Below are 24,188 nucleotides of genomic sequence, written 5' to 3'. Positions count from 1 at the left end.
ACATGGAGAAAATAGATCGGTTTCAACGAAAGCCAATTTAGGCCTTAAGTGAAAACATTCCCATCAAAGAAATAGAAATAATAACTATGTATAATGCTTGTACATTCTCCTTGCAAAAGCATTCAGACCCTCTTTCCAATTTAATTTTCACTTGATTTCTATAAAACTTGCAGTTATGACAGTTACTCCCAACCTGTTCTCAGGGGTAAATCTGTGAGAGACAAATTCTTATGACATGTTATGTTATGTTACAGCACATTGCACTACGAAAACGTACAGTGGGTATAAAAGTCACAACCCCCTTTCAAAATGTTCACCTTCCAATGCCTGGCACTGATATGGACTGATATGAAAATAAGGTAAATCTGAGATTTTATTTATTTACACACAGTAATCCACAATATTTTATTGTTTTTTAGATTTTCAGAGTTTTCTAGATTTTGTATTCACTTACTGTATTTAAATAAAGACCAAAAAAAGTTAGATTTTAAGTGTTAATGTTTATTTGATGTGTTGGATTTGCCCCAGGTATTTGCATTGACTTCAGAAAGTGTAATCCAATACTCTGGCACCAATGTACATTCTCAGACATGAGAAAACCCTCTTGCAAAAATTGGCTTTGTGGGGTAGGTTTCAGGTAAGAATTGTTTTTAGAAAAGCAGATCAGATTGCAAGGATGATTTCCCAGCTACAGTGTACCTCACAAGGTCAATTCTTGTAAATCATCTCACAACCGAAGCGTGTATTTTAGTGCCAGATGTTTTTTTCAGAAAGAACTACACTGAAATGTCCCTCAAGGCAGTAACATTTAAGTTATATTCATTGGTGGCAAACAGATTTATAATAATATATTGGAAATGCAATGAATGTAAGTGCAATTACTACTTTTTAGCCAAAACATTTAAATTCAGCAAACATTTAAATTCAGCACATTCTATGGATTATTCATAATCAATTAAAATGGTTATATCCACATTTTAATAATGTATTTGAAATTCTTTTTTCAAGACAGTACAAACCAGGCAATCTTAATAAAGCTTTTATTCATAAGTAATTTATAATCATTTTTCACAGAATACTTCAATGTAACATAACATTTGCAAATAATGTCCCCATAATATACTCAACTGAACTTCTCAGAATAGTCAAGTTGTGCTTTAAAGTCTACTCACACAAGTTTGTTTACATTTCAACATGCTTCAGAGTAGAATCTCCATCTCCACAATACTGTAAACGTTATTCTTCACTAAGAAAACAACATTAACAATGAGAAAAAATGTCTGCTTAATTAGCAGCATGCAAAATAAGTCCATGCTTCCATCTCATTTGCAAAAAGGACTTCTGAGGGCGCAGACGTTTCTAATGCAGGTAGCTAGGCCATGTGCTGGGGTCCAAAATGCTTTACAACGTATTCATCTTATGAAATTTAGCAAAATCTCAACAAAGTCTTATAAAAATGAACTGGGGGTGTTCCATACATTCCCTGCTCTGTAGTTTCCCGGTGGACATGCTCATCTATAGGCCAGTCAGTTTGGCTGTTTGCGTTTGTCTCCCCTCCTTACAGATCCTGATACAGTTGCTTAACAGATGCAAGCCTCTGGGGCCTCACATGCACAACTAAATGAAACAAACAAACCAAAGAGCAAAAATATTCAACTGTTCAGTAAGAGTAATCGTCCCATCCGTTTGTGGGTGCTGGTTTCCTCTGCTCACGGGGCGAATGTCCTGGAAGACTCAAACTCACTTGGCACTTTGGGCTTGATGCCCTTGTTGTTGTAGTAGTCAACCACCTGGTTGGGGACTTCTGCCAGAACAGTTTTGGCAAGCTCTGCAGGCGAGCCCTGGTGGGGGACAGAGAGGAATAGGTCACTTCCTGACAGACTTCCTGTGGCATTCGGCTTAACCTGCCGCTTACGGCAACTCACGTGCTTGAAGTTGCGGAAGGGGACGAACTGGACGATGTCTCGAAGGCAGGGCTCTCCTTTGGGCGAGCGGAGGATCCCGTCGTCTCCGTCCAGCATCTGCATGTCGCTGAAGTCAGCGCTGCCCACGCCGACGATGATGATGGACATGGGGAGGTGGGAGGCTTGGACAATGGCCTCTCGTGTGTCCGCCATGTCTGTGATCACCCCGTCCGTCAGGATGAGCAGAATGAAATATTGCTGCAGGGGAGAAGAAGGGGGAGCGTAATGTCTGTGAGGTGTGTAGGAAGGGCATTCTGAGTAGGCTTCAAAAGGTTGGGCAAATCTCCCATTGTCCCAACGAGAGGAGGACTGAGAGCTAGTTTACCATGGCCTCCTTGGTGTGCATCTCTTGAGAAGCAGACCTGGCTACTTTCTGGATGATGGGGGCGATATTAGTCGGTCCGTAAAGCTGGAGCTTAGGAAGGCAGTTCTGGTAGGCCTCTACCACCCCTTGGATACCTGCACACCGAAAGACATGGACGCAAGTTGGAACAACCCAGAATTACACACAGTAACACGGACATACACATAGTCATGCCGCTACATCCGGAGAACTCTGGCCATGAGGGGAAATACTAACCAGCACCAAAGGACACAGGGGTACAATATTTTGCGATCATTTTGATGTTAGCAGAAGTTGTCACTCTGCCAACGGTAGGTCAGCTTCACAACTGCTCAGACTGCTATCCGTGTCCTCTCACAACTACAGGAACCTCTTAATTAAGAACCACATCCAACAATATCTAATTCATGGCAGACATGCACACAATTCATACCAGTGTTAGGCTTGCCGTAGTGTGTGTGTGTGTGTTCAAGTGGTATCAAGCGTTGACACCAACACCAGTTGACGTTAGAGATGATTACTGACCACTCTACAGCTCCTCAGTACACACACAGATGACTGGAGGACTTGAGAGCATTCAGGTCTGAAGAGATACTCACTTCACCGTTCTTTCTCCACCTTCTCAAACAGACAAGCATGCACAAGCAGACACGAACACACACACACACACTCTACACCCACGCACACACACGACAACTCCTAAGAGCATCTGAACGACAGTCAGTGTCCCTGAGTGAAGAAATGTGCAAGCTATGCCCTCTGCCTTTGGATGGGGGGGGGGGGGAGGGGGGGGGGGGCTGGACGCTTGCCGGGCAGAGGGGATCTGAAGCTGAGTTATTCCTGGCTGCTGCCTTGGCAAGGAGCTCTAGATCGGCTCTCCACCCATCCAAGGCGCCCCTCAAAATAATCAAGACAACTGAGAATGACCAGTATAAGTCAATGAGTGGAGGGAAGCTGAGAAGCTCGTACTCTATTCTGAGACAATGTGACAGTGTGCTCTGTAATGAACCAAACAGTCACAACCGTCCACTTTTGAAATCCAACTACATGCTATAATTGGTAACTGTATGTCATAGTTGAGCTACACAGATATATATATATCTGACATATTACTAATTAAACATGTTTAATGTGTTAAAGTGACATGTTAATCAGTCATTTGATGTGTGGGGACAATAATCTGAAATCCTCAGCCTGCCAAGGGGCTGAGCTCAGGTATTAAAACACCATATTGTCAGACACACACACACACACACACACACAATTGTTTTTCTTCCCTTGTGGGACCTTAAACACCTAACCCAGAAAGCCATGTTCCCGGCCCCCTGGCCCTGAACTAAACCTTAACTGTAACCTTAACCAAATCCTAATCTTACCTAAACTTGATAGAACACTGTCAGAAACACTGACAACAAGAATGAGTTATGAAAATACACATTGTTAATGTACAAATTAACTTTAAATCAATAAGAAAAGAATCAGATTGACTGATGATTAAAATAACTGTGCAGATGGCCCTCTTGCAGAAATATTTAACAGGTAATGAATGTGCAGGGGAAATCCAGAGACTGTGAGTTAGTTACCTTACGAGGTACAGTGTAAATCTTTTAATGATTTTCAATGTCAAATCTTTTCAGTGAGGGTACACAAATCCAAGTTAAATGAGATTAAAAAAAAACTATCAAAGATTACCCAATTGGTGCTTTTACAGTAAGAGTGTCATTCGAAGAAAGCAAAAAGAAAGCTTTCTCCAGAATTTCTGAGAAACATTATCATTTATATTACCTTGAATCAAAGCATGCATGTCTTACTGTCTTCACTTCATTACTTTTCTGTCAAAATCTCTTCCACAAACACATAAGATACATGACTAATGTGTGCACACCCACTGTTCAACCTATTTGATGCTGTATTGCCACTGTGGCCTTTTCCTACAGCGAATGCAGGCAGCACACATTGAGGGCCCCTGGCTGCAAGGTTTCCCCTCGCCAGAAACAAAATCACATAGGGTCCCCAGAAAGCTAGGGGCAACAATGAAGATTCCATGAGGTAATATGTATAGAACCTAGCATAGAATGGTACCTCCTTTAGATTTGTATGTAGTATATGTAATATCATGACTGGAGACATTTTTATGTAAGGGGAATGACACATTCCACGGTTGAGATCCATGTTACACGTGTAACTATAGTTTCATCAAAGCTAAGCAATGGCTTCCATAATAGCAAAAATGTTTTGGATCAATGCAATAAAACATAGGCCAGATTACATATGCTTACAGCTTGGCACTAACTTTACTTGTAAACCATTTGTCCTCAACAAGCATTTCATACAAAGTATTTGAAATATTTGTGAATGATGTGTGATTTGCAGCGCTTATCACACATTGACTTTAATCGTGATTTTATTTTAATTGAACAGCATTGGACATGCCTTCAAAACAGAGAATGTACAGCGAGGGGCAGACTTGTCTGAACTATACTGTTGTCCGATGCGTACTGTGTATGTTCAACATGTACTGCCCACAGGATCCAGTGACTGGTTACACTGGGTCAGCATTTGCCAGAACCAGATAGACGATTGTCAGACCATCTGTCAGTGTTTACAGCAGAGCTGATGGCTGCCTTGCTTGCCTTGCTGTGCGTGTGGAGGAAGTCAGACTAGAAAAGAGTGGCCATATGCTGGGACTCCAGTGCAGTTCCTTTACCTCTCATAGTGGTTCAAACCAAAGGAAAGCAGACATAAATGCACAGTCTCTCAGACATGTCTGGACCACAAAGAACATCTTGTCAAGGTGGTGTAGTTGATTGTAAATGTGGACAGCAGCAGAAAAAAGATGTCAACAGGGAAGAGGGGTGAGTAGGTTTTTGTTGTTGGTTGGCTATTCGTAGATGGGGCCATACATGACGGAATTGGATTCATAGGTTCACTGCAGCTATATACCCCTTTGGAATGTAGAGACATGTTTAAAACCATCGTTAAATTATTATTTAGATAAGAGATAATGGGAAATCTAATGGGAGGCTGATCCTCTGATGAAAGATTTGCCATAAGCTGCATTTCAGAAAGTGCATTTTCAGAGACAGGTGGGACCTTTGAGCAGAATGTACAGAGTGGCTCAGCAGTTATCATTTTGACATTAAAAACAAAGATCATGAATGCCATTTTATTGCACATCCAGGTGCCATTCCCACCTCAAGTTAGTGCAACAGGCACTTTTCAAAATGGCCTTATCAGTCCGGCATCTCACCCAGGATGAACTAGCTGATAAAAGCTCACAAAATAACCATACACCCTCCATACACCAACTCTCCACAGATTGTGGTCGAGAGGAGTTTAGTCCTTTATTTGAGATTAATGAATTCCTAAAAACAGGCGGAGTAATAGATGCCACCCAGAACTAGAATGTGAACAGAACAGCTTCAACCAACCTAATTGGCATGTAATATGTTGTGTAGAAGATGCGGCAATATGTGTTGGCAAAGTTGTCAGGGGAAACGCGGCCCTCATTCATTCTACAGAACCAGATCAGTGGCGTTGGTACATCGACTACTTGAGAGAGCTATTAAGGATGGGAGGGCTATGAGCACAGCACAGTAAATCCCAATGATGAAGTCACTTTAAATATCCTAATTCTTTTCTATTTGGTGAAGTTTTTATTTTCACCAGTCAAGCAAACAGAAGTGATCCTACATGCACACAGAGGCTGAGAAGTAGCATTCATCAATGGTGATCTCCTACTGGTGTGATTAAAACGCTTGTAGAATCATTTGATGAAACCCTCTTTTTCAAAACGTACCACCATACAAAATGCTGTTGGTGAGTATAGACTCTGACGCTGCTCTGGTAAGTTTACTTGAAAGCCATTACGTCAGATAGTGAGGGTTACACAAGAGGTACTGAACACTAATGTTATTATTTGATGGGATTTTGTGATGATTTGCTTAGCAACCATGTGACGTAGCATGACAACAACATGATGTATCCATTCAGTGACTAATGGTTTTCCAACTCCTCTCAGTCTCTAGTTAAGATAGTAACAGTACACTGTGTCGGACATGGCTGTAACCAAGCTGGTCGGTATTGATATCTTTAGGTAGGAAGTTTTATGAAGCTGGTCGGTATTGATATCCCTTAGGTAGGACGTTTTATGAAGCTGGTCGGTATTGATATCCCTTAGGTAGGAAGTTTTATGAAGCTGTGGGATTTAATGCAAATCCTTTGGCTGTTTAACACGTTCTACAAGCCTTTTCCATTTCACTAATACTACCACAGCTACCATGGCGATCTCTCTTATAACCTTTCATTATGCATCCCATACAATACGAAAATGTTTGGGTTGAAATAAATAGTGTGAGGCAAATGAGGCCACAGTATTTGGATAATGTTTGTTCTGCATGCATTATTTAAAATGTATTCATAACAAAGGAAGATTCTGCTATTACCACTGTAGCTAATTTACTGTAACCTACCCAGAGCAAGTGATGAGTATTTTGAATAAATAATTTTGACAGTCTGTGATTTCAAGGCAGGGTGCACCTCAGTAATCAGTTTGAGGCAAATCACCTACCTGCACATTCTGGGTTTTCCTCATTAAAATTCACAGCAAAGTCATGGGAAACCTGGAGGAACAAAAAACATAGCTGTCTTTTCATCATGCTCACTGACATAAAGGAGCAATAGTGTACAGTACAAACAGAGGCCCACACACATGAATACACACAGATACACAGAGCTTTGTATTGTATTCATAGTTAGGACCGTTTGGAGAGTCGGTTTACTAACTGCAAACCCCAAACTGTTAGCCTAAAGGCCAAGTGTGTTGGGCTGGTAGACACAAGGTTACTGGTTCCAAACCCCAAGCTGGAAGGGTGGAAAATCTGTTCTGCCACTGAGCAAGACAGGAACCCAAAATGGCTCTGATGTTGCTGCTAAACATGAGGAATAAGGAAATGTATTTTTAGTTCTCCTCACCTGGTAAAATAGTAGTAAAAAAACGGTTTCACTTTAACATTGCAATCCTTATCCCTAACCTGCATTTTTAAAAATATATATTTCTAGAACTAATAAATGGTTTACTACTTTTGAGAAGATTTGAGGAATTCTGGTCCTCACTAGAAATTAACTAGAAGAACACACATACACACACACACACACTTAGCCAGAGAAAACCAAATCACAATATCATGTAAAAAAATATCTGAAGTTCAATGGTGAATTCTGGGGGGTTGGCAGAGGTGCATAAATTCGCTCAAGTATGTCACAGCCCAAATTAAACTATGGTTAGAAATTACCTTGAAGTCAGGCGGGATCCGAGCACCAAAGCCAAATGCTGGGAACATTTTGTCACTGGATTAAAATGCAGTAACAGAAACAAATGGGTGATTAGTATTGAACTACTGTCCATAAACAAGTCCATTCTGATCAGTCCAGGACTACCACAGAGTCTTAGTTCCTTATCATCTGCATTACCTTTCAAGCCACCGCAGACCTACTGTACATTTTCACACAGTTTTAAAAGGATCAATTCATTGTACAGCATTTTACTAAATTGAAGGCCAGGTGTTATGGTGGGTTTTTGTGGGTTTTTTCTTTGCCCGGTATAACTCCATTACATTGGATCACCACAAAGCCTGTTATTTGTCAGGGAATACTACTTGTCAATTATTGATTATACACACATATATATGAAAGCATATAGAACTGATTGACATCTAGGATTCTACACCTCACGTCTAGCTGAGCCTCTCCAAGGAAATCTGGGACGGGTTATTTACAGTTACAGCCTCAACCCAGATTTCCCATAACAGATAGGACTACTGTTATAGAAATATAACGAATTGTCCTGACGGGCAGTCAAAGGGGAGTGACTATGAATCCAGCCACGGGCAGCTAAAGCGGAGCTGATCAAAATGCACCAGAAAAAAAGCCTGGCCCTATACATAACAGCTGTTAACGAGTGGCCGTGTTTGGACTCATTAACGACAGCATGTGAAGTCCGAGGCCCCACCTGTCGTAATCCTGGCAGATCTCCCCCACCGCCACCAGAGCTTTCAGGTACTCGTTAGGCTGGTAGGGATGGATGTAGTGCAGTGAGCAGCTGTTGTGCGGATCTCCGTTCGATGCGGTGAAATCAATAGCTACCTGGGAAAACAAGTGGCAATCAAAGACCTGCTTAATGACAATTAGCTCAAATGTATGCATTTTCCCTTCACACCTCGGGCCCTATACTGAGGCAGCCACACCGTTCTGTGTGCTCTAGAGCCGTGTTCCACTCCATTAGGCTTGTCGCCCTCCCCTTTCTTCTACCTACTCCTGTTTCTGATTTAAATCAGACACATGCTTGATTCTGTCTCTCACATCTGTCTCCCCGTGGATAAATTGTTCCTCGGGTTAAACGCAAGAATCTTTTTGATCTGTCGTAGGCCTGGCACCGAGAGAGAAGCCAACACTCTCACCAGGGGAATCCAGCCTGTTTAAATTTCATCATCAATTCGAATTTTTAGGCGACCAGAATTAAAGAAAAGTTCAGTGGGTTGCAAGAGCACTTTCCTGTCCAATTAAGTATCTCTCAAGAAGACCTTCCCACACACCATGCTTTCATATGAGGGCCTGGGGCAGGGGTGGTATCACAGCTGATCACCGTCCACCAGTGTACACAGCCTGGGGAAAGGGATTCTTGAAAGCTGCAACTAATTACGGCAGATGTGTTTTTCCAAGGTGGTGATAGTTACCACTTTTGTGCTAACTGTCAGCACAAAAGTGGATCATTTGCATGTGTTTCCATAACTAACAGCTCGGCTTAACATCATAACTATCAGGCTCATGAAGAACATGGGCAAATGGAACGCAGATGACGCCTGGTTAAGACCTGATGTGTCACATTTACGTCACCAAACCCAAAAAAGACAACTTTGTGTGAACATGAGGCATGCATGTTCCAATACGTGTCAGAGTGTGAACTCACTGTGAACTGGATCTGACAGCCTCCCATGATGTAATCCAGGAATGAGTGCATTTTGATGATCTGTGGAGAAGAGATAACTGTTGAGGACAGTTGCCTCCGCTTGTCCACACTGACTCAGTCACAGGAGACACAAGACGGACACACAGTTACCGCACCACTGAGAAACATCTTAATCCTTATTTCAGAAGAGAGCTAATGTAATGTTAGCCATTAGCACTGACACCAGATCTGACTGTGTGTTCTCCATAATAGCATTTTGTTACCACTGGGTTTGCATGTTGGCCAGCATTGTGAAAACAGCAATCTGCCAATAGAGACAACTGTGAAGGGCCAATATGAAAGTCATTTAAAGGCCATACGTGAGTTCGACAGATGGGGAAAATGGTATATTAGTCAGAGTCCATCTGATTAAAGTGTCCCATCACATCCCATCAAAATAGGGATGCATTACTGGCTTCCATTCCGGAACTGTCTGCCAATGAGACCAGGCGAGAGAAAGTGGTGGGTGGAGTAAGACAGGAAGATAGGAAGGAAAAAGTGCAGAGAAAATTAGCATATGTGAGTGTTAATGAGAAAGAGTGAGAGAGAGCAGAGTGAATCACCTTGCACTGATTGAGAATGACGATCCCAGAGTTCTTGTAATTCTTTTTCTTGATCTTATATTTGGGGTTTATACACTCCCACTGAACCTGTGAAAAACAAATGTGAGATCAAAAACCATTAGCATAAGCAAAATAGTATCAGCTGTTCATTCCAAATGGAGACTACTTAATTATGAACAACACAATGAATGCGCTGTACAGTCCCATAGGATGGCATGGAAACATGGCAGTGGGCGAAATCTGACAATGCAGTGAAATACAACAATGTGATCTAGCAATGAAAGGTGTTGAGGGAAAAGATCCTTAGAGCGTGTTCGGGATAAGAAATCCAAGCAGGCCAGAGATAGATTAGTGGGTCTTTGTTTGTCCACTAATGAGGGGAGAATAATCCATTCATGAATCAAAAGATTATCCCAGTCATTTCAGATTGCTCCTTGTATAAAACCCTAAACACTACATATTATATCAGGCACATTCTCTCCATGCTATTCTCAATCTTTGACAAAACCAACTACCTAACCCTTATTGTAGAAGTGGATATCTGTCCGGTTACAGGCCCCTGAATGACTGGCATATAATAGGTACAAAAAATATATATATACTGTAAATATATATATATAATATCTCAGAAAAGTGAGTACACCCTTCACATTTTTGTGACAACACTGAAGAAATGACACTTTGCTACAATGTAAACCAGTGAGTGTACAGTTTGTATAACAGTGTAAATTTGCTGTCCCTTCAAAATAATTCAGGGATTTTAATGTCTAAACCGCTGGCAACAAAAGTGAGTACACCACTAAGTGAAAATGTCCAAATTGGGCCCAATTAGCCATTTTCCCTCCCGGTGTCATGTGACTCGTTAGTTTTACAAGGTCTTAGGTGTGAATGGGGAGCAGGTGTGTTAAATTTGGTGTCATTGCTCTCACGTTCCCTCATACTGGTCACTGGAAGTTCAACATGGCACCTCATGGCAAAGAACTCTCTGAGGATCTGGAAAAAATAATTGTTGCTCTACATGAAGATGGCCTAGGCTATAAGAAGATTGCTAAGACCCTGAAACTGAGCTGCAGCATGGTGGACAAGACCATACAGCGGTTTAACAGGAAAGGTTCCACTCAGAACAGGCCTCGCCTTGGCCGAACAAAGAAGTTGACTGCACATGCTCTACGTCATATCCAGAGGTTGTCTTTGGGAAATAGATGTATGAGTGCTGCCAGCACTGCTGCAGAGGTTGAAGGGGTGGGGGGTCAGCCTGTCAGTGCTCAGACCATACGCCGCATACTGCATCAAATTGGTCTGCATGGCTGTTGTCCCAGAAGGAAGCCTCTTCTAAAGATGATGCACAAGAAAGCCTGCAAACAGTTTGCTGAAGACAAGCAGACTAAGGACATGGATTAGTGGAACCATGTCCTGTGGTCTGATGAGACCAAGATAAACGTATTTGGTTCAGATGGTGTCAAGCATGTGTGGTGGCAACCAGGTGAGGAGTACAAAGACAAGTGTGTCTTGCCTACAGTAAAGCATGGTGGTGGGAGTGTCATGGTCTGGGGCTGCATGAGTACTGCCGGCACTGGTGAGCTACAGTTCATTGAGGGAACCATGAATGCCAACACAGTACTGTCACATACTGAAGTAGAGCATGATCCCCTCCCTTCGGAGACTGGGCCGCAGGGCAGTATTCCAACATGATAACGACCCCAAACACACCTCCAAGATGACCACTGCCTTGGTAAAGATGCTGAGGGTAAAGGTGATGGACTGGCCAAGCATGTCTCCAGACCTAAACCCTATTGAGCATCTGTGGGGCATCCTCAAACGGAAGATGGAAGAGCGCACATTAATGGCTGTGTGTGGTTATTTTGAGGGGACAGCAAATTTACACTGTTATACAAGCTGTACACTCACTACTTTACATTGTAGCAAAGTGTCATCTCTTCAGTGTTGTCACATGAACAAATGTGAGGGGTGTACTCACTTTTGTGAGATAATATACACATACACATACACACACACACACACACACACACACAAACATACAGTACTGTGCAAGTCTTATGTACCTGAAAGTCGACTTGAAGTAATTTATTTGGAAAATATATATATATAGACATGAAATATTCATGCATTTATATAGTATACGGTATATACATATTTTTTTTAATTAAAACATTTACTCCCCACGTAAATGGCTTTAGTCCGACTTTCAGGTGCCTTTCGAATTTTGCACAGTACTGTATACATACATATAAATAGCTGCAGATAAAGGAACCACAGCATTTATTCTGACTGCACAGCGAGCCACGGTGTGGTGTAATTAGCCCAGGCTCCTCTGCCTTGAGCACTTTCTGTATGCTAATGAAGACGCAGATGTCTGCATGAGCACAGAGCCCGTTGTCCTGATGAAGGAGAGCCGGCCAGCGGTGGACACCTGTCGTCTTCGCTAAGAAGCACTCGTTAATTAAATGCATTCTTTCTTGTACTTGTTCCAATTGAAGCCGCTCCATTTGGAAATACGCTTGTACAATGGGGAAACGCCGCTACAAATAAAATGCAGGTGCATGGCTTAAACCAAAAGGCAACATAAGGAACTCATAAATACCAAACTTAAAATGTAAAAGTCTCTTACTTGTGATAAAGGCTGATCTCTATTGAGGAAGTCATTTTGAAGGAAGGGTAAACAAAATACTGTATATTTCAGGTCTGATTAAATTGGAAAACACAGAAAATAATGCTTTGACTTTTCAAACCGCAGAACCATCACGGAGTCGGGCAGTTGTCCTCATAATTGCTAAACCCTACCTGCTTTAATCTATCTTCTTACAATGTGATGATAAGTGTTACCACACTTATAGCCTTATATCAAATCCAAGAATTAAGATTTCTATTTGATGTTACTGTGTGGCCGTTGAATCAAGCGTGAAAAAGTCATGGTCCAACAGATTTCAGACATACTGAGCAGGAAAAAAAAACAGTAAGAGTTATTTCCAAAACACCAGGCAGGACAGAACAGTCACACAAACTCATGAACTCCATAAAGAGCAACAGATATCTCCCACAACCTCAGATGGGAGGACAACATTACAGCGAGGTGGGAGGACAACATTACAGCCAGGTGGGAGGACAACATTACAGCCAGGTGGGAGGACAACATTACAGCCAGGTGGGAGGACAACATTACATCGAGGTGGGAGAACAACATTACAGCCAGGTGGGAGGACAACATTACAGCCAGGTGGGAGGACAACATTACAGCCAGGTGGGAGGCCAACATTACAGCGAGGTGGGAGGACAACATTACGGCAAGGTGGGAGGACAACATTACAGCCAGGTGGGAGGACAACATTACAGCCAGGTGAGAGGACATTACAGTGAGGTGGGAGGACAACATTACAGCGAGGTGGGAGGAAAACATTACAGCCAGGTGGGAGGACAACATTACAGCCAGGTGGGAGGACAACATTACAGCCAGGTGGGAGGACAACATTACAGCCAGGTGGGAGGACAACATTACAGCGAGGTGGGAAGACAACATTACAGCCAGGTGGGAGGACAACATTACAGCCAGGTGGGAGGACAACATTACAGCCAGGTGGGAGGACAACATTACAGCCAGGTGGGAGGACAACATTACAACCAGGTGAGAGGACATTACAGCGAGGTGGGAGGACAACATTACAGCGAGGTGGGAGGACAACATTACAGCGAGGTGGGAGGAAAACATTACAGCCAGGTGGGAGGACAACATTACAGCCAGGTGGGAGGACAACATTACAGCCAGGTGGGAGGACAACATTACAGCGAGGTGGGAGGACAACATTACAGCGAGGTGGGAGGAAAACATTACAGCCAGGTGGGAGGACAACATTACAGCCAGGTGGGAGGACAACATTACAGCCAGGTGGGAAGACAACATTTCAGCGATCAACAAGAAAGTACACCAGTGGACGGACCACCTGGGGTAGCCGACAAAACGAGAAATCTGCTAATCAATCCCGACCTGGCTTCACACATCAATTGTTGTTTTTTTCCTCAAAACCTGCCATGGGCCATTTATTTTTCTACAGCTGGAGGAGAGACGATTAAAACAAAGTCCCCCCACCTGAACAGTTTCTTTCCTGTGCTCAGAAACCAGCCATCTGTCTCGTAGAGACTAATAAGACTGTGTTCACCACATCAAGCCACCTCCAAACTGTCAACTAACAAGCAGCATTATGCTGCACACAGAAACTCAGCATGTAGATACAGTATACATGTAGATACAGTATACAGTACAGAAGCTGTAAATCCATATATGTTATAAAATCACCACTCACCTTCCACTACCTAAGCACATCTCCCACATATTGCATAGTATTGCAGGTATTCTGTCACTGAAGTGCAATTAATGGTCATTCAGATTCAGAGAGAGAGAGAGAGAGATAGCTGATTTTGAAATGCAACTTAGAGAGAAATAAGATCAGATCCTGGCTATCAAATGTAGGAGAATCTCCTGGCTAAGAGATACACCGTCATTTGTTTATGCTTCTGTCTTACTCTTTCCGGGGGAGTGCTGACATTTCCTCCGCACCCACTGACATGAAAATAAACATCTCCTCCAGGGGAGAAAGATTTCCTGTACTCGAATTTCAGGCCACTGCAGCTGCCCTTCCCCGTGGCGAACGGAGCAGAGAGCAGTAGCATGCACTATGAACTGTGACCCCGTTTGGAGACTTGGGAGACTGTTCCAGTTTGGGAAGCTACCCACTAGTTAGTGTCCCCCCGGGGAGAGAGGATTTGAGAAAAAACCCTTAAAGAAGTCTGGATGGAAACAACTCTGTAATCAGCAACCTACATGAGCTGTGCCTCTCTAACCCACTTTCGGTCTGCTACACGCCACATCCTCTTGAGAGATGGGCTTTCCACTGAGCACAGAACCACACCATAGTCTGTTCCTTGAGCCATAATTGACTGACCGATTCAATCTGAGGTAGATAATTTACGTTTCTAGATTGGATTGTGAAATGAGGGGGGTAGATACACACACAAAAGAGTGCACAATTTTCTTTCCTTTAATGGTTTCAGGCAATGAAAACATTTAGAAACCTATTGAAATTTTAATTTCACCGAACTGATGCGTTTGCAAGCTACATAAAACCAAAAAACAGGTCTCCACTCACGGCGGGGAAAGGTTCAGCCTACCTGTCTCCCATCCATCGCCCCTCTCATTTCTTTGAAAGTGGCTTGAAATTCACCAATGAAGTCGTGTTTCCCATTGGAGTCCCAGTCCCACACCGTGCACTGAGAGATGAAACAGAAAGAGCAAGGGACAAAGGAAAAGAAAAAGTAGAATGGTAGAGGGGACAAAGGATTTTATCAGAGCAAAACATGAGAAAGAGTAGTGGGAGAAACAGTGATTATTGTATTAGTCCAAGAGCCATTGGGGTGTGCACGGTCCATAATGTCTCATATTGATTTCTGAGGTCTACTGTAAGTCAGCACAGTGTACACGTATGTGTTATGTATGTACGTATGTACAGTATCTCAAATAATACTGCCAACAAATTGGCATTCATGGTTCCTTCAATGAACTGTAGCTTCCCAGTGCCGGCAGCACTCATGCAGCCCCAGACCATGACACTCCCACCACCATGCTTGACTGTAGGCAATACACACTTGTCTTTGTACTCCACATCTGGTTGCCGCCACACATGCTTGACACCATCTGAATCAAATACGTTTATCTTGGTCTCATCAGACCACAGGACATGGTTCCACTAATCCATGTCCTTAGTCTGCTTGTCTTCAGCAAACTGTTTGCAGGCTTTCTTGTGCATCATCTTTAGAAGAGGCTTCCTTCTGGGACAACAGCCATGCAGACCAATTTGATGCAGTGTGCGGCGTATGGTCTGAGCACTGACAGGCTGACCCCACACCCCTTTAACCTCTGCAGCAATGCTAGAAGCCCTCATACATCTATTTCCCAAAGACAACCTCTGGATATGACGCTGAGCACGTGCAGTCAACTTCTTTGTTCAACCATGGCGAGGCCTGTTCTGGGTGGAACCTGTCCTGTTAAACCGCTTTATGGTCTTGTCCACCATGCTGCAGCTCAGTTTCAGGGTCTCTGCAATCTTCTTATAGCCTAGGCCATCTTCATGTAGAGCAACAATAATTTTTTTCAGATCCTCAGAGAGTTCTTTGTCATGAGGTGCCATGTTGAACTTCCAGTGGCCCGTATGAGGAAGTGTGAGAGCGATGACACCAAATTTAACACACCTGCTCCTCATTCACACCTGAGACCTTGTAACACTAATGATTCACATGACACCAGGGAGGGAAAATGGCTAATTGGGCCCAATTTGGACATTTTCACTTAGGGGTGTACTCACTTTTGTTGCCAGCGGTTTAGACATTGAAATCTCTGTGTTTAGTTATTTTGAGGGGACAGCAAATGTACACTATTATACAAGCTATACACTCAGTACTTTACATTGTAGCAGAGTGTCATTTCTTCAGTGTTGTCACATGAAAAGATATACTCAAATATTTACAAAAATGTGAGGGGTGTACTCACTTTTGTGAGATACTGAACATATTATGCCTAATATGTTTGTGATACCAGTGCAGCAACTGTAGCTTTCTGTGTGTTATCAGTCATTCGTTCTTTCATCCCTCCATCTCATTTTCACACATTTTCAGAATTTCAGGTCAACAGAACTTTAAGTTTGAGGGTATAAATCAGAATTACCTGTATGAATCGCTTTAAAGCGCTAGCAGCAGTTAAGTCAACTGCGTCATTGCAACTAAGGTTCTAATTCTGACTGTAGATTATTTAATCAGTAAGGGCACATCAAATATGGAATTAGGGATACAAAAGGCTTTTGAAGTAAGAAAGAAAAATGTTGAGTGTGTGCGTTTGTGTGTGTGTCCTGGTTTCACATGGATCATAGATAAGCAAACTGACCTCTCTGACTCCCATTAACAATTTGCCTTGCTAAATAGTCCTCTATAACACACATTCACTGGAGGGATCTTCTCAGGACTGCATCATGTGGCCATGGGTGTGTTTAACACTGTGGCTTTGCAACAGCTGTCTGTTTATTGTGTGTTTAATAAATGATTTTGTATAATAAGCCCACGATACTAAGAACCTGAACAAACAATTATAATAATTTGGGGAAAAGTCAAATTGGAGCTGTCAACAGGCGTTGGAACTGGAGTCATATTACGTCCACCGAAACAAAAGCTGTTCCACTATCACTGCCAACCACAAAAAAAACACACCCACTTAGTTATGCTTAAGTGGGCGTTATGACATGGAAATCTAACACAGGATTAAGGGGATCCAAAGGATTTTGACGCATACTTCTTTGCCAACCCACCAGGACATCTCTCCCCACAGCCTCTCCACCTCCTTAAGCAGGCCATGAATAATGCAAGGACAAGCAGGGTATTTGCCTTTAAAGGTCCCCATCTTTCAGCTCCATCCAGACACCACGGCAGCACCGGCCCAAACACTGCATGGTGAGAGATTCTCGCTGCATGGGTTTGGCAAAGAAGGCTTTGTGGGTTTGGCCAAGACGGCTAAATTGGTTTCTTTTTTCCGCACGATTCTCATTGGGGTCAATAGAAGTCAAGTGTGTAGCTGTCCAATTAACCAAAAGAGAGGTTCGGGGGAAGGGCAGGAGGGGGAGCACGCAAACAACCGATGGAGTTTCATGTGAAATCATTCCCTTCCCCGTAACATTAGATGGAAACTGGCTTTCATATCACGGCGATATGACAGAGACCCAGGGGAGACTGGCCAGGCCAAACAGTTTCATCTCTCAAATGTTTCCCTGTACATTCATAAATGTGTCTGAGGTTGAAAAAGTCATGATAAAAGGTTAAAATGTGTGATGAAAAATGTACCTTTTGTGCATTATTTGAAAGAGTCTGAAGAATCCTTCCAGCTTGTCATGGCCAAAAATTACTAGTTATTTTTCAATAAACATTCTCTATTTAGAAACCACTCTTAAACAGAGCAACGTAAAGTGACAGCATACATATTTGTACTGGACTTGTGTGACTTGGACCTACAACACTGGCTTTGCATGTGCTATGCTAAGCTACACAAGACCCACATATAGTGATTTAAGGCACAAATTGATTATTATTATTATCTGTTCATTCATGTTTGTTGAAAAGAACATGCTCTTTGCTGAATGTGTTTAAGCTTTCAGCAATTATACCACTGGGCCCAATAGTCACCACTGCAAATCATGCTTCTTTTATAATGTTCCCCCACGATGTCCTTAATGAGCTGCCATAATGATGCTACCATTATGGGCTCCCATTATGCTGCCAGTGGAACTAAGAGACAGTGAAGGCCCAGCCCTTACTTCTGTCCTCTCTGGCAATTCTGGCCAAATGGCAAATGGCCCCACAATAGTAAATATAATGTAAGAGGCACCACCCTTTTCAAGGGGACAAAATCTCATTTTGCAGAGAGAACAATTTGACATAATTTGACATTTTTGCTGTGTTAGAGCTAATTAAACGCAATACAATACTATTTCAATTTTTTTTGCCATGTCACATTATGTCACATTAATATTTTGAGTGAGAGTGTCTGCTTATTCTCAACATAATGATAATGCAGTTGGTCCTACAGTTCATACTGGGAGCCATAGGAAGTTTCTTAACCAATGTTTATATTTAGGTGAATTATCTCATCTTATTTTCTTCCCAGAAGTTAATCACGGTTGGCCGAGTGATAAGAGCACCTGACCAATGACCTGCATGTCGCCAGATTGAATTACAGAACCGCTAAGTGGGAAAACTGTTTGTTCTGGCAGTTAACCCTAGTTCCTCCCAGGTTGTTGCTGAAAATGAGCGTTCTCAATCATATTTACCTAGCATAATGAGGTATGATGAAAATGACAGATGTGTCTGTGTGAAGCTTGTATCAGCCTTTGAGATCAGGGGATGAAGAAGAGTTTGGCTGTAGGTGACATGGAGGGACTATGACAGTGGATGGGTGAGGGGATGGCGGGCTGAAACGACAGATCACCGGTCAGGAGAGATAGAGAGGCAGAGGAAGGGAAAGGACTAAATAAGGGGAGGCTGCGGAAACACTGCGTCTGAGAACTTCCCTCCCGGCCCCCTCGGTGGATACAGGACACAGGAAGAAACGAAGAGGACGTTCCGATCGCTGGTGCACCTAAACACAATGAAGCTCATGGTCGTTGCCTAAATGTTTAATGAGAAACTCTTATTTGTTCACAGCATGTCCTTCCGGAACCCATTAGACCAACTGTAGTTTAATGATTTAGACATTCCAGGGAGTTAAAAAGAATGGAGGTAATAGAGGAAACAAGAAAGATTCAGTGGATTTGAGTCAGAGGGGATGAAAGTGAAGGAGGAATGGCTGTAGATGATCTCCTTGATACACAAACCATTATACCATTACACCGTTTACAGTCAACTTAAATATTAATGATGGACATACACAGCATCTATAATGAAGACTGATGAACAAAACCAACAGTCCCTATAAAACATACTTTTTGTTTTACTTTTAAAAATACTTATTTATTCAAAAAGATCTAATTGGAAGTAAGGATTTTAACAATCCAAAACTTTTATTTTCCGCCACCCAACCTAGACTTGGTGGCATTAAATCTCTGTCCATTAGCTCAACTACCCTCTTCAAGCTAGGTGCTTGACTTACCATCGGTGAAACAACCAATAACAAACAGATATTCTGCATGACATTTAGCAGCCTGATCCAAATACACAATAATGCAATGCTCTATTTTTACAGCCCCCCAAAAAAACAAATGCCTTTCATAACATACATTATTTAACATATTTTAATCTTAACAAGCGAAGCAATAAACTCAACTTTCGTCGTATAAAAGATGGCCATAAAGTTCCCCAAATATCCTGCAAGAGTTCTGGCAAAAGGGTGTTGTAAAAAGATGAGACAAAGATGAGTGATGGGAGGAGGATGAGTGATGGGAGGAGGATGAGTGATGGGAGGAGGATGAGTGATGGGAGGAGGATGAGTGATGGGAGGAGGATGAGTGATGGGAGGAGGATGAGTGATGGGTCATCATTCCATGCAAACGACATGAAACAAAGTAATAAACAGGACAACTTTATTGTGGATAATGTTAATTCGTCTAAATACTAAAGAATGTGCAATCATTTAAAAAAAGTTCATCCAATATACAGTACCAACAAATTACAGCTGACAGTCAGCAATGTAAGCCTTTACACATGGTATCATTTCGAATACCCAATAGTTTCAACCTTTATGAACTAGTTAAGGCAGGGGAGGGCAAACCTTTTGGATATTGAAAATAAAAATGTATTTGTTTTGTAATTTGCTAATGATAAATCTTTTGCGGACCAGAAATGGGCAGTAATTGAAACATTTCTGCAGGAGGTCCATTACAATGTCTCAATAATTTTAATTCAGATTCAGATGTACAGTATAAGAGTGAGCTGGTGAGTTTTTTATGTTTGACTTCACCTAAAAACATTGTTATTACCTACGGGCCTTAGTTTATCCACCCCCGAGTTAAGGTCTTGGATAGCGTTTTGAAACTAATACAAATCTTTAAGTTTTAGATGAATTCAAGACCTACTTTTTGTTAATAAACTTTTAATGCATGCTGACTTTGACATTCTCTGAAAAATAGCATTGTATTTCTTCAAACAGAATTTCTTTCATCAGTTTACAAAGAACAGAGGGTAACAGGTTAGGTGGATTTTGGAGACAACGAAGGATGCATGACAAGCAGAGGTGCCATTTGCACCCATTGTTCAATACTAGCTCCTAACCCCACTAACCTTCCTAAAGTTGACAGTTATCCAAGCCAAAATGAGACCATTTTGAAGAGTCAAATAAAACCTTTCCTCCCTAGACCAGCATTCCTCACTCCAATAGTAAAACCCCCAATAGAATTTAAGCCTGGGGCTGAAATCAATGATGTTCGCCTTCCACTGTGACAAAAGGTCTCAAACAGGTCCCCTGTTCTGGGAAGAAGTGATAGAGCTAACCCCATAGATGCACATAGAAACAAACAAACAAACACACACACCTATACCTTTAGTGGGCGGTCATGGTCTCCACTGCAGAGGGAATTCAGCGAGGTCTTGAAGGTTTTCCACACCGGGTTAAGATTGTTCATAACAGTCTGAGAGTAAAAAAAGAATGACTGAAAAAGTGGAAGTTCAAAAAGAGTAAATAAGCTAAAGTTATTCTGAATCAGTTAAATTAGTATATTGAGGGAACATGCTATTTCTTTGGTATTACCTCTGTTCTGTGCACAAGCTGTAGTGAGCTGTCATCGTTAATCCTGAAGATTTCCAGAAATGGGTCTGATTTGCTAAAAAAGTCCTAGACAGAGATACACAGTGGGCTTTAAATGCCATGCTGAATGAAACACCATCAATTCCCTCCCAACCTTGCTGGGATTGACTACCTGTAAAGAAATATAAGTTACCACATGCATTTATCCATGTTAACAATATGCTAGTGTCCTCTACTGTCCTGTCTAATATAGTATCATAATTGGTGATGTGCTGTACGCTGCTTGCTGTTACCTACCTGGCTACCTGCCAAACTTTTTAGAATTTACTCTATAAAAACTAATTGGTTAAATTCTATTTTAAGAGTTAACCAATCCAATATTTTTATCTGTTGACCTTTTACCTAACTTTTCTACACCGGGGACTCTATTTGGACATGATTAACAGAACTACTCACCCCTGAACACCCAACGCTAAGTATCATTAAAATGCCTTATCACTATAATTGTTGTAGCTACAACACGAAGAACTATCATCTTCAAGTAAAGATAGTGGAGTTAGAGGCTTGGCTTCAGATGCAAATGTCAGGCAAAGATTATGTTAGTGCAGAAATAGAAAAAACTCTGTCTGTGACACCAGGAAGAAACGACAGTGTTGTTAGCTCCTGCAGCCGGGCAAGAACTTTCTCTTGGTCACTGCAAAGAAATGCCATCAACCAGTTAAACCTGAGTCGTTGCTAAATCCAACTGAGACTTTCAACAGGTTTTTCCCACTGTAGTCGAGGCCCGAGCCTTCTTTGGAGGGGAATGATCGACAGGCATTTTCTACCGGTGGCCTTGAAAAACTGAAAACCTTAGTCGTCGGCGATTCCATTACCCGCAGTATTAGACTAAAGAATCAGCCGCCGATCGTACACTGTTTACCGGGGGGCAGAGCAACCAACGTAGCCGCAAATCTGGGGCTGGTGCTAGCCAAGTCTAAAACTGGCAAGTATAGAGTGCAGAGATATTGTTATTCACATTGGCACCAATGATGTTAGGATGAAACTGTCAGAGGTTACGAAGCAGAACATGGCATCAGCGTGTAAACTAACTAGAAAGATGTGTCGGCATCGAGTAATTGTCTCTGGCCCAGCTAGGGGTAGTGACGAGCTCTACAGCAGACTTGCGCAACTCAATCGCTGGCTGAAAACGGAGTTCTGCCCGTCGCAGGAGGTAGAGTTTGTAGATAACTGGCTCTCTTTTTGGGACTCTCCCAGAAATGGGGCCAGGCCTGATCTGCTGAAGAGCGACGGACTCCATCCTAGCTGGAGTGGTGCTCTTCTTTTATCTAGGAACATTTACAGGAGTCTCACTCATATAGCCTCACCATGAGATAGGGTGCAGGTCAGGCCGCAGGCTATTAGTCAGCCTGCTAGCATAGCCAAAGTAGTTAGTACAGTTTTACCTATTGGCACTGATGCTCATTCCAGGCTGAGAAAAGTTAAACAAGGTAGTGCTAACAATAGCATCCTTATTAAGATAAAGCCTTCCTCCACCTCGGTCACAAATAAAAATGACTGTATCACCTCGAATCTCATAATGGGACTCGCATCTCAAAATGTTAGATCCCTTGCTCCAAAGGCAGTTGCAGTCTTTTAATTAATCTCTGATCATAAACTAGATGTCATTGGCTTGTGTGAAACGTGGCTAAAGCCTGATGAAGTCACTGCCCTAAATAAAGCCTCTCCTCCTGGCTATACTAGTTATTATATCCTCCTTGCATCCCGAAAATGAGGGGGTGTTGCTAATATTTATGACAGCAAATATACATTTACACTCAAACACATCACAGGTTTTCATTCTTTTTAAATTTAACCAGGCTGATAAAGCGATTTACACAGCTACTATTTACAAGCCCCCTGGGCCATACACAATGTACATACAGTGGGGAGAACAAGTATTTGATACACTGCCGATTTTGCAGATTTTCCTGCTTACAAAGCATGTAGAGGTCTGTAATTTTTATCATAGGTACACTTCAACTGTGAGAGACGGGATCTAAAAACACATTGTATGATTTTTAAATAATTAATTTGCATTTTATTGCATGACATAAGTATTTGATCAACCACCAACCAGTAAGAATTCCGGCTCTCACAGACCTGTTAGTTTTTCTTTAAGAAGCCCTCCTGTTCTCCACTCATTACCTGTATTAACTGCACCAGTTACCTGTATAAAAGACACCTGTCCACACAATCAAACAGACTCCAACCTCTCCACAATTGCCAAGACCAAAGAGATGTGTAAGGACATCAGGGATAAAACTGTAGACCTACACAAGGCTGGGATGGGCTACAGGACAATAGGCAAGCAGCTTGGTGAGAAGGCAACAACTGTTGGCGCAATTATTAGAAAATGGAAGAAGTTCAAGATGATGGTCAATCTCCCTCGGTCTGGGGCTCCATGCAAGATCTCACCTCGTGGGGCATCAATGATCATGAGGAAGCTGAGGGATCAGCCCAGAACTACACGGCAGACCCTGGTCAATGACCTGAAGAGAGCTGGGACCACAGTCTCAAAGAAAACCATTAGTAACACACTATGCTGTCATGGATTAAAATCCTGCAGCGCATGCAAGGTCCCCCTGCTCAAGCCAGTGCATGTCTAGGCCTGTTTGAAGTTTGCCAATGACCATCTGGATGATCCAGAGGAGGAATTGGAGAAGGTCATGTGGTCTGATGAGACAAAAATAGAGCTTATTGATCTAAACCTCACTCGCCGTGTTTGGAGGAAGAAGAAGGATGAGTACAAAACCAAGAACACCATCCCAACCGTGAAGCATGGAGGTGGAAACATCATTCTATGGGGATGCTTTTCTGCAAAGGGGACAGGACGACTGCACCGTATTGAGGGGAGGATGGATGGGGCCATGTATCGTGAGATCTTGGCCAACAAACTCCTTCCCTCAGTAAGAGCATTGAAGATGGGTTGTGACTGGATCTTCCAGCATGATCACGACCCAAAACACACAGCCAAGGCAACTAAGGA

The 24,188-nt window shown here is 42.4% G+C and overlaps 1 protein-coding gene across 2 annotated transcripts in view; it reads right to left on the bottom strand.

Moving 5' to 3' along the window:
* Positions 1-1,047: 1,047 nt before the first annotated feature.
* Positions 1,048-24,188, bottom strand: part of cpne4a (copine IVa) — a 60,515-nt gene continuing 37,374 nt past the window's right edge. For both annotated transcript variants that reach the window (XM_013139215.4, XM_013139216.4), the window contains exons 6-16: positions 21,164-21,247; positions 20,955-21,044; positions 15,058-15,156; positions 9,877-9,963; positions 9,275-9,334; positions 8,318-8,451; positions 7,602-7,656; positions 6,878-6,929; positions 2,290-2,423; positions 1,926-2,162; positions 1,048-1,841 (exon numbers count right to left, since the gene is read on the bottom strand). In XM_013139215.4, coding sequence (XP_012994669.3) covers positions 1,710-1,841; positions 1,926-2,162; positions 2,290-2,423; positions 6,878-6,929; positions 7,602-7,656; positions 8,318-8,451; positions 9,275-9,334; positions 9,877-9,963; positions 15,058-15,156; positions 20,955-21,044; positions 21,164-21,247 — 1,164 coding nt within the window. In that variant the 3' untranslated portion in view covers positions 1,048-1,709. The remainder of the gene's footprint in view (positions 1,842-1,925; positions 2,163-2,289; positions 2,424-6,877; positions 6,930-7,601; positions 7,657-8,317; positions 8,452-9,274; positions 9,335-9,876; positions 9,964-15,057; positions 15,157-20,954; positions 21,045-21,163; positions 21,248-24,188) is intronic.

The sequence above is a fragment of the Esox lucius genome, chromosome 20 (assembly GCF_011004845.1).
Source record: "Esox lucius isolate fEsoLuc1 chromosome 20, fEsoLuc1.pri, whole genome shotgun sequence".
Classification (NCBI taxonomy): domain Eukaryota; kingdom Metazoa; phylum Chordata; class Actinopteri; order Esociformes; family Esocidae; genus Esox; species Esox lucius.
The sequence above is the reverse complement of the archived record's forward strand: the minus strand, read 5'-3'. Positions and strand labels throughout refer to the sequence as shown.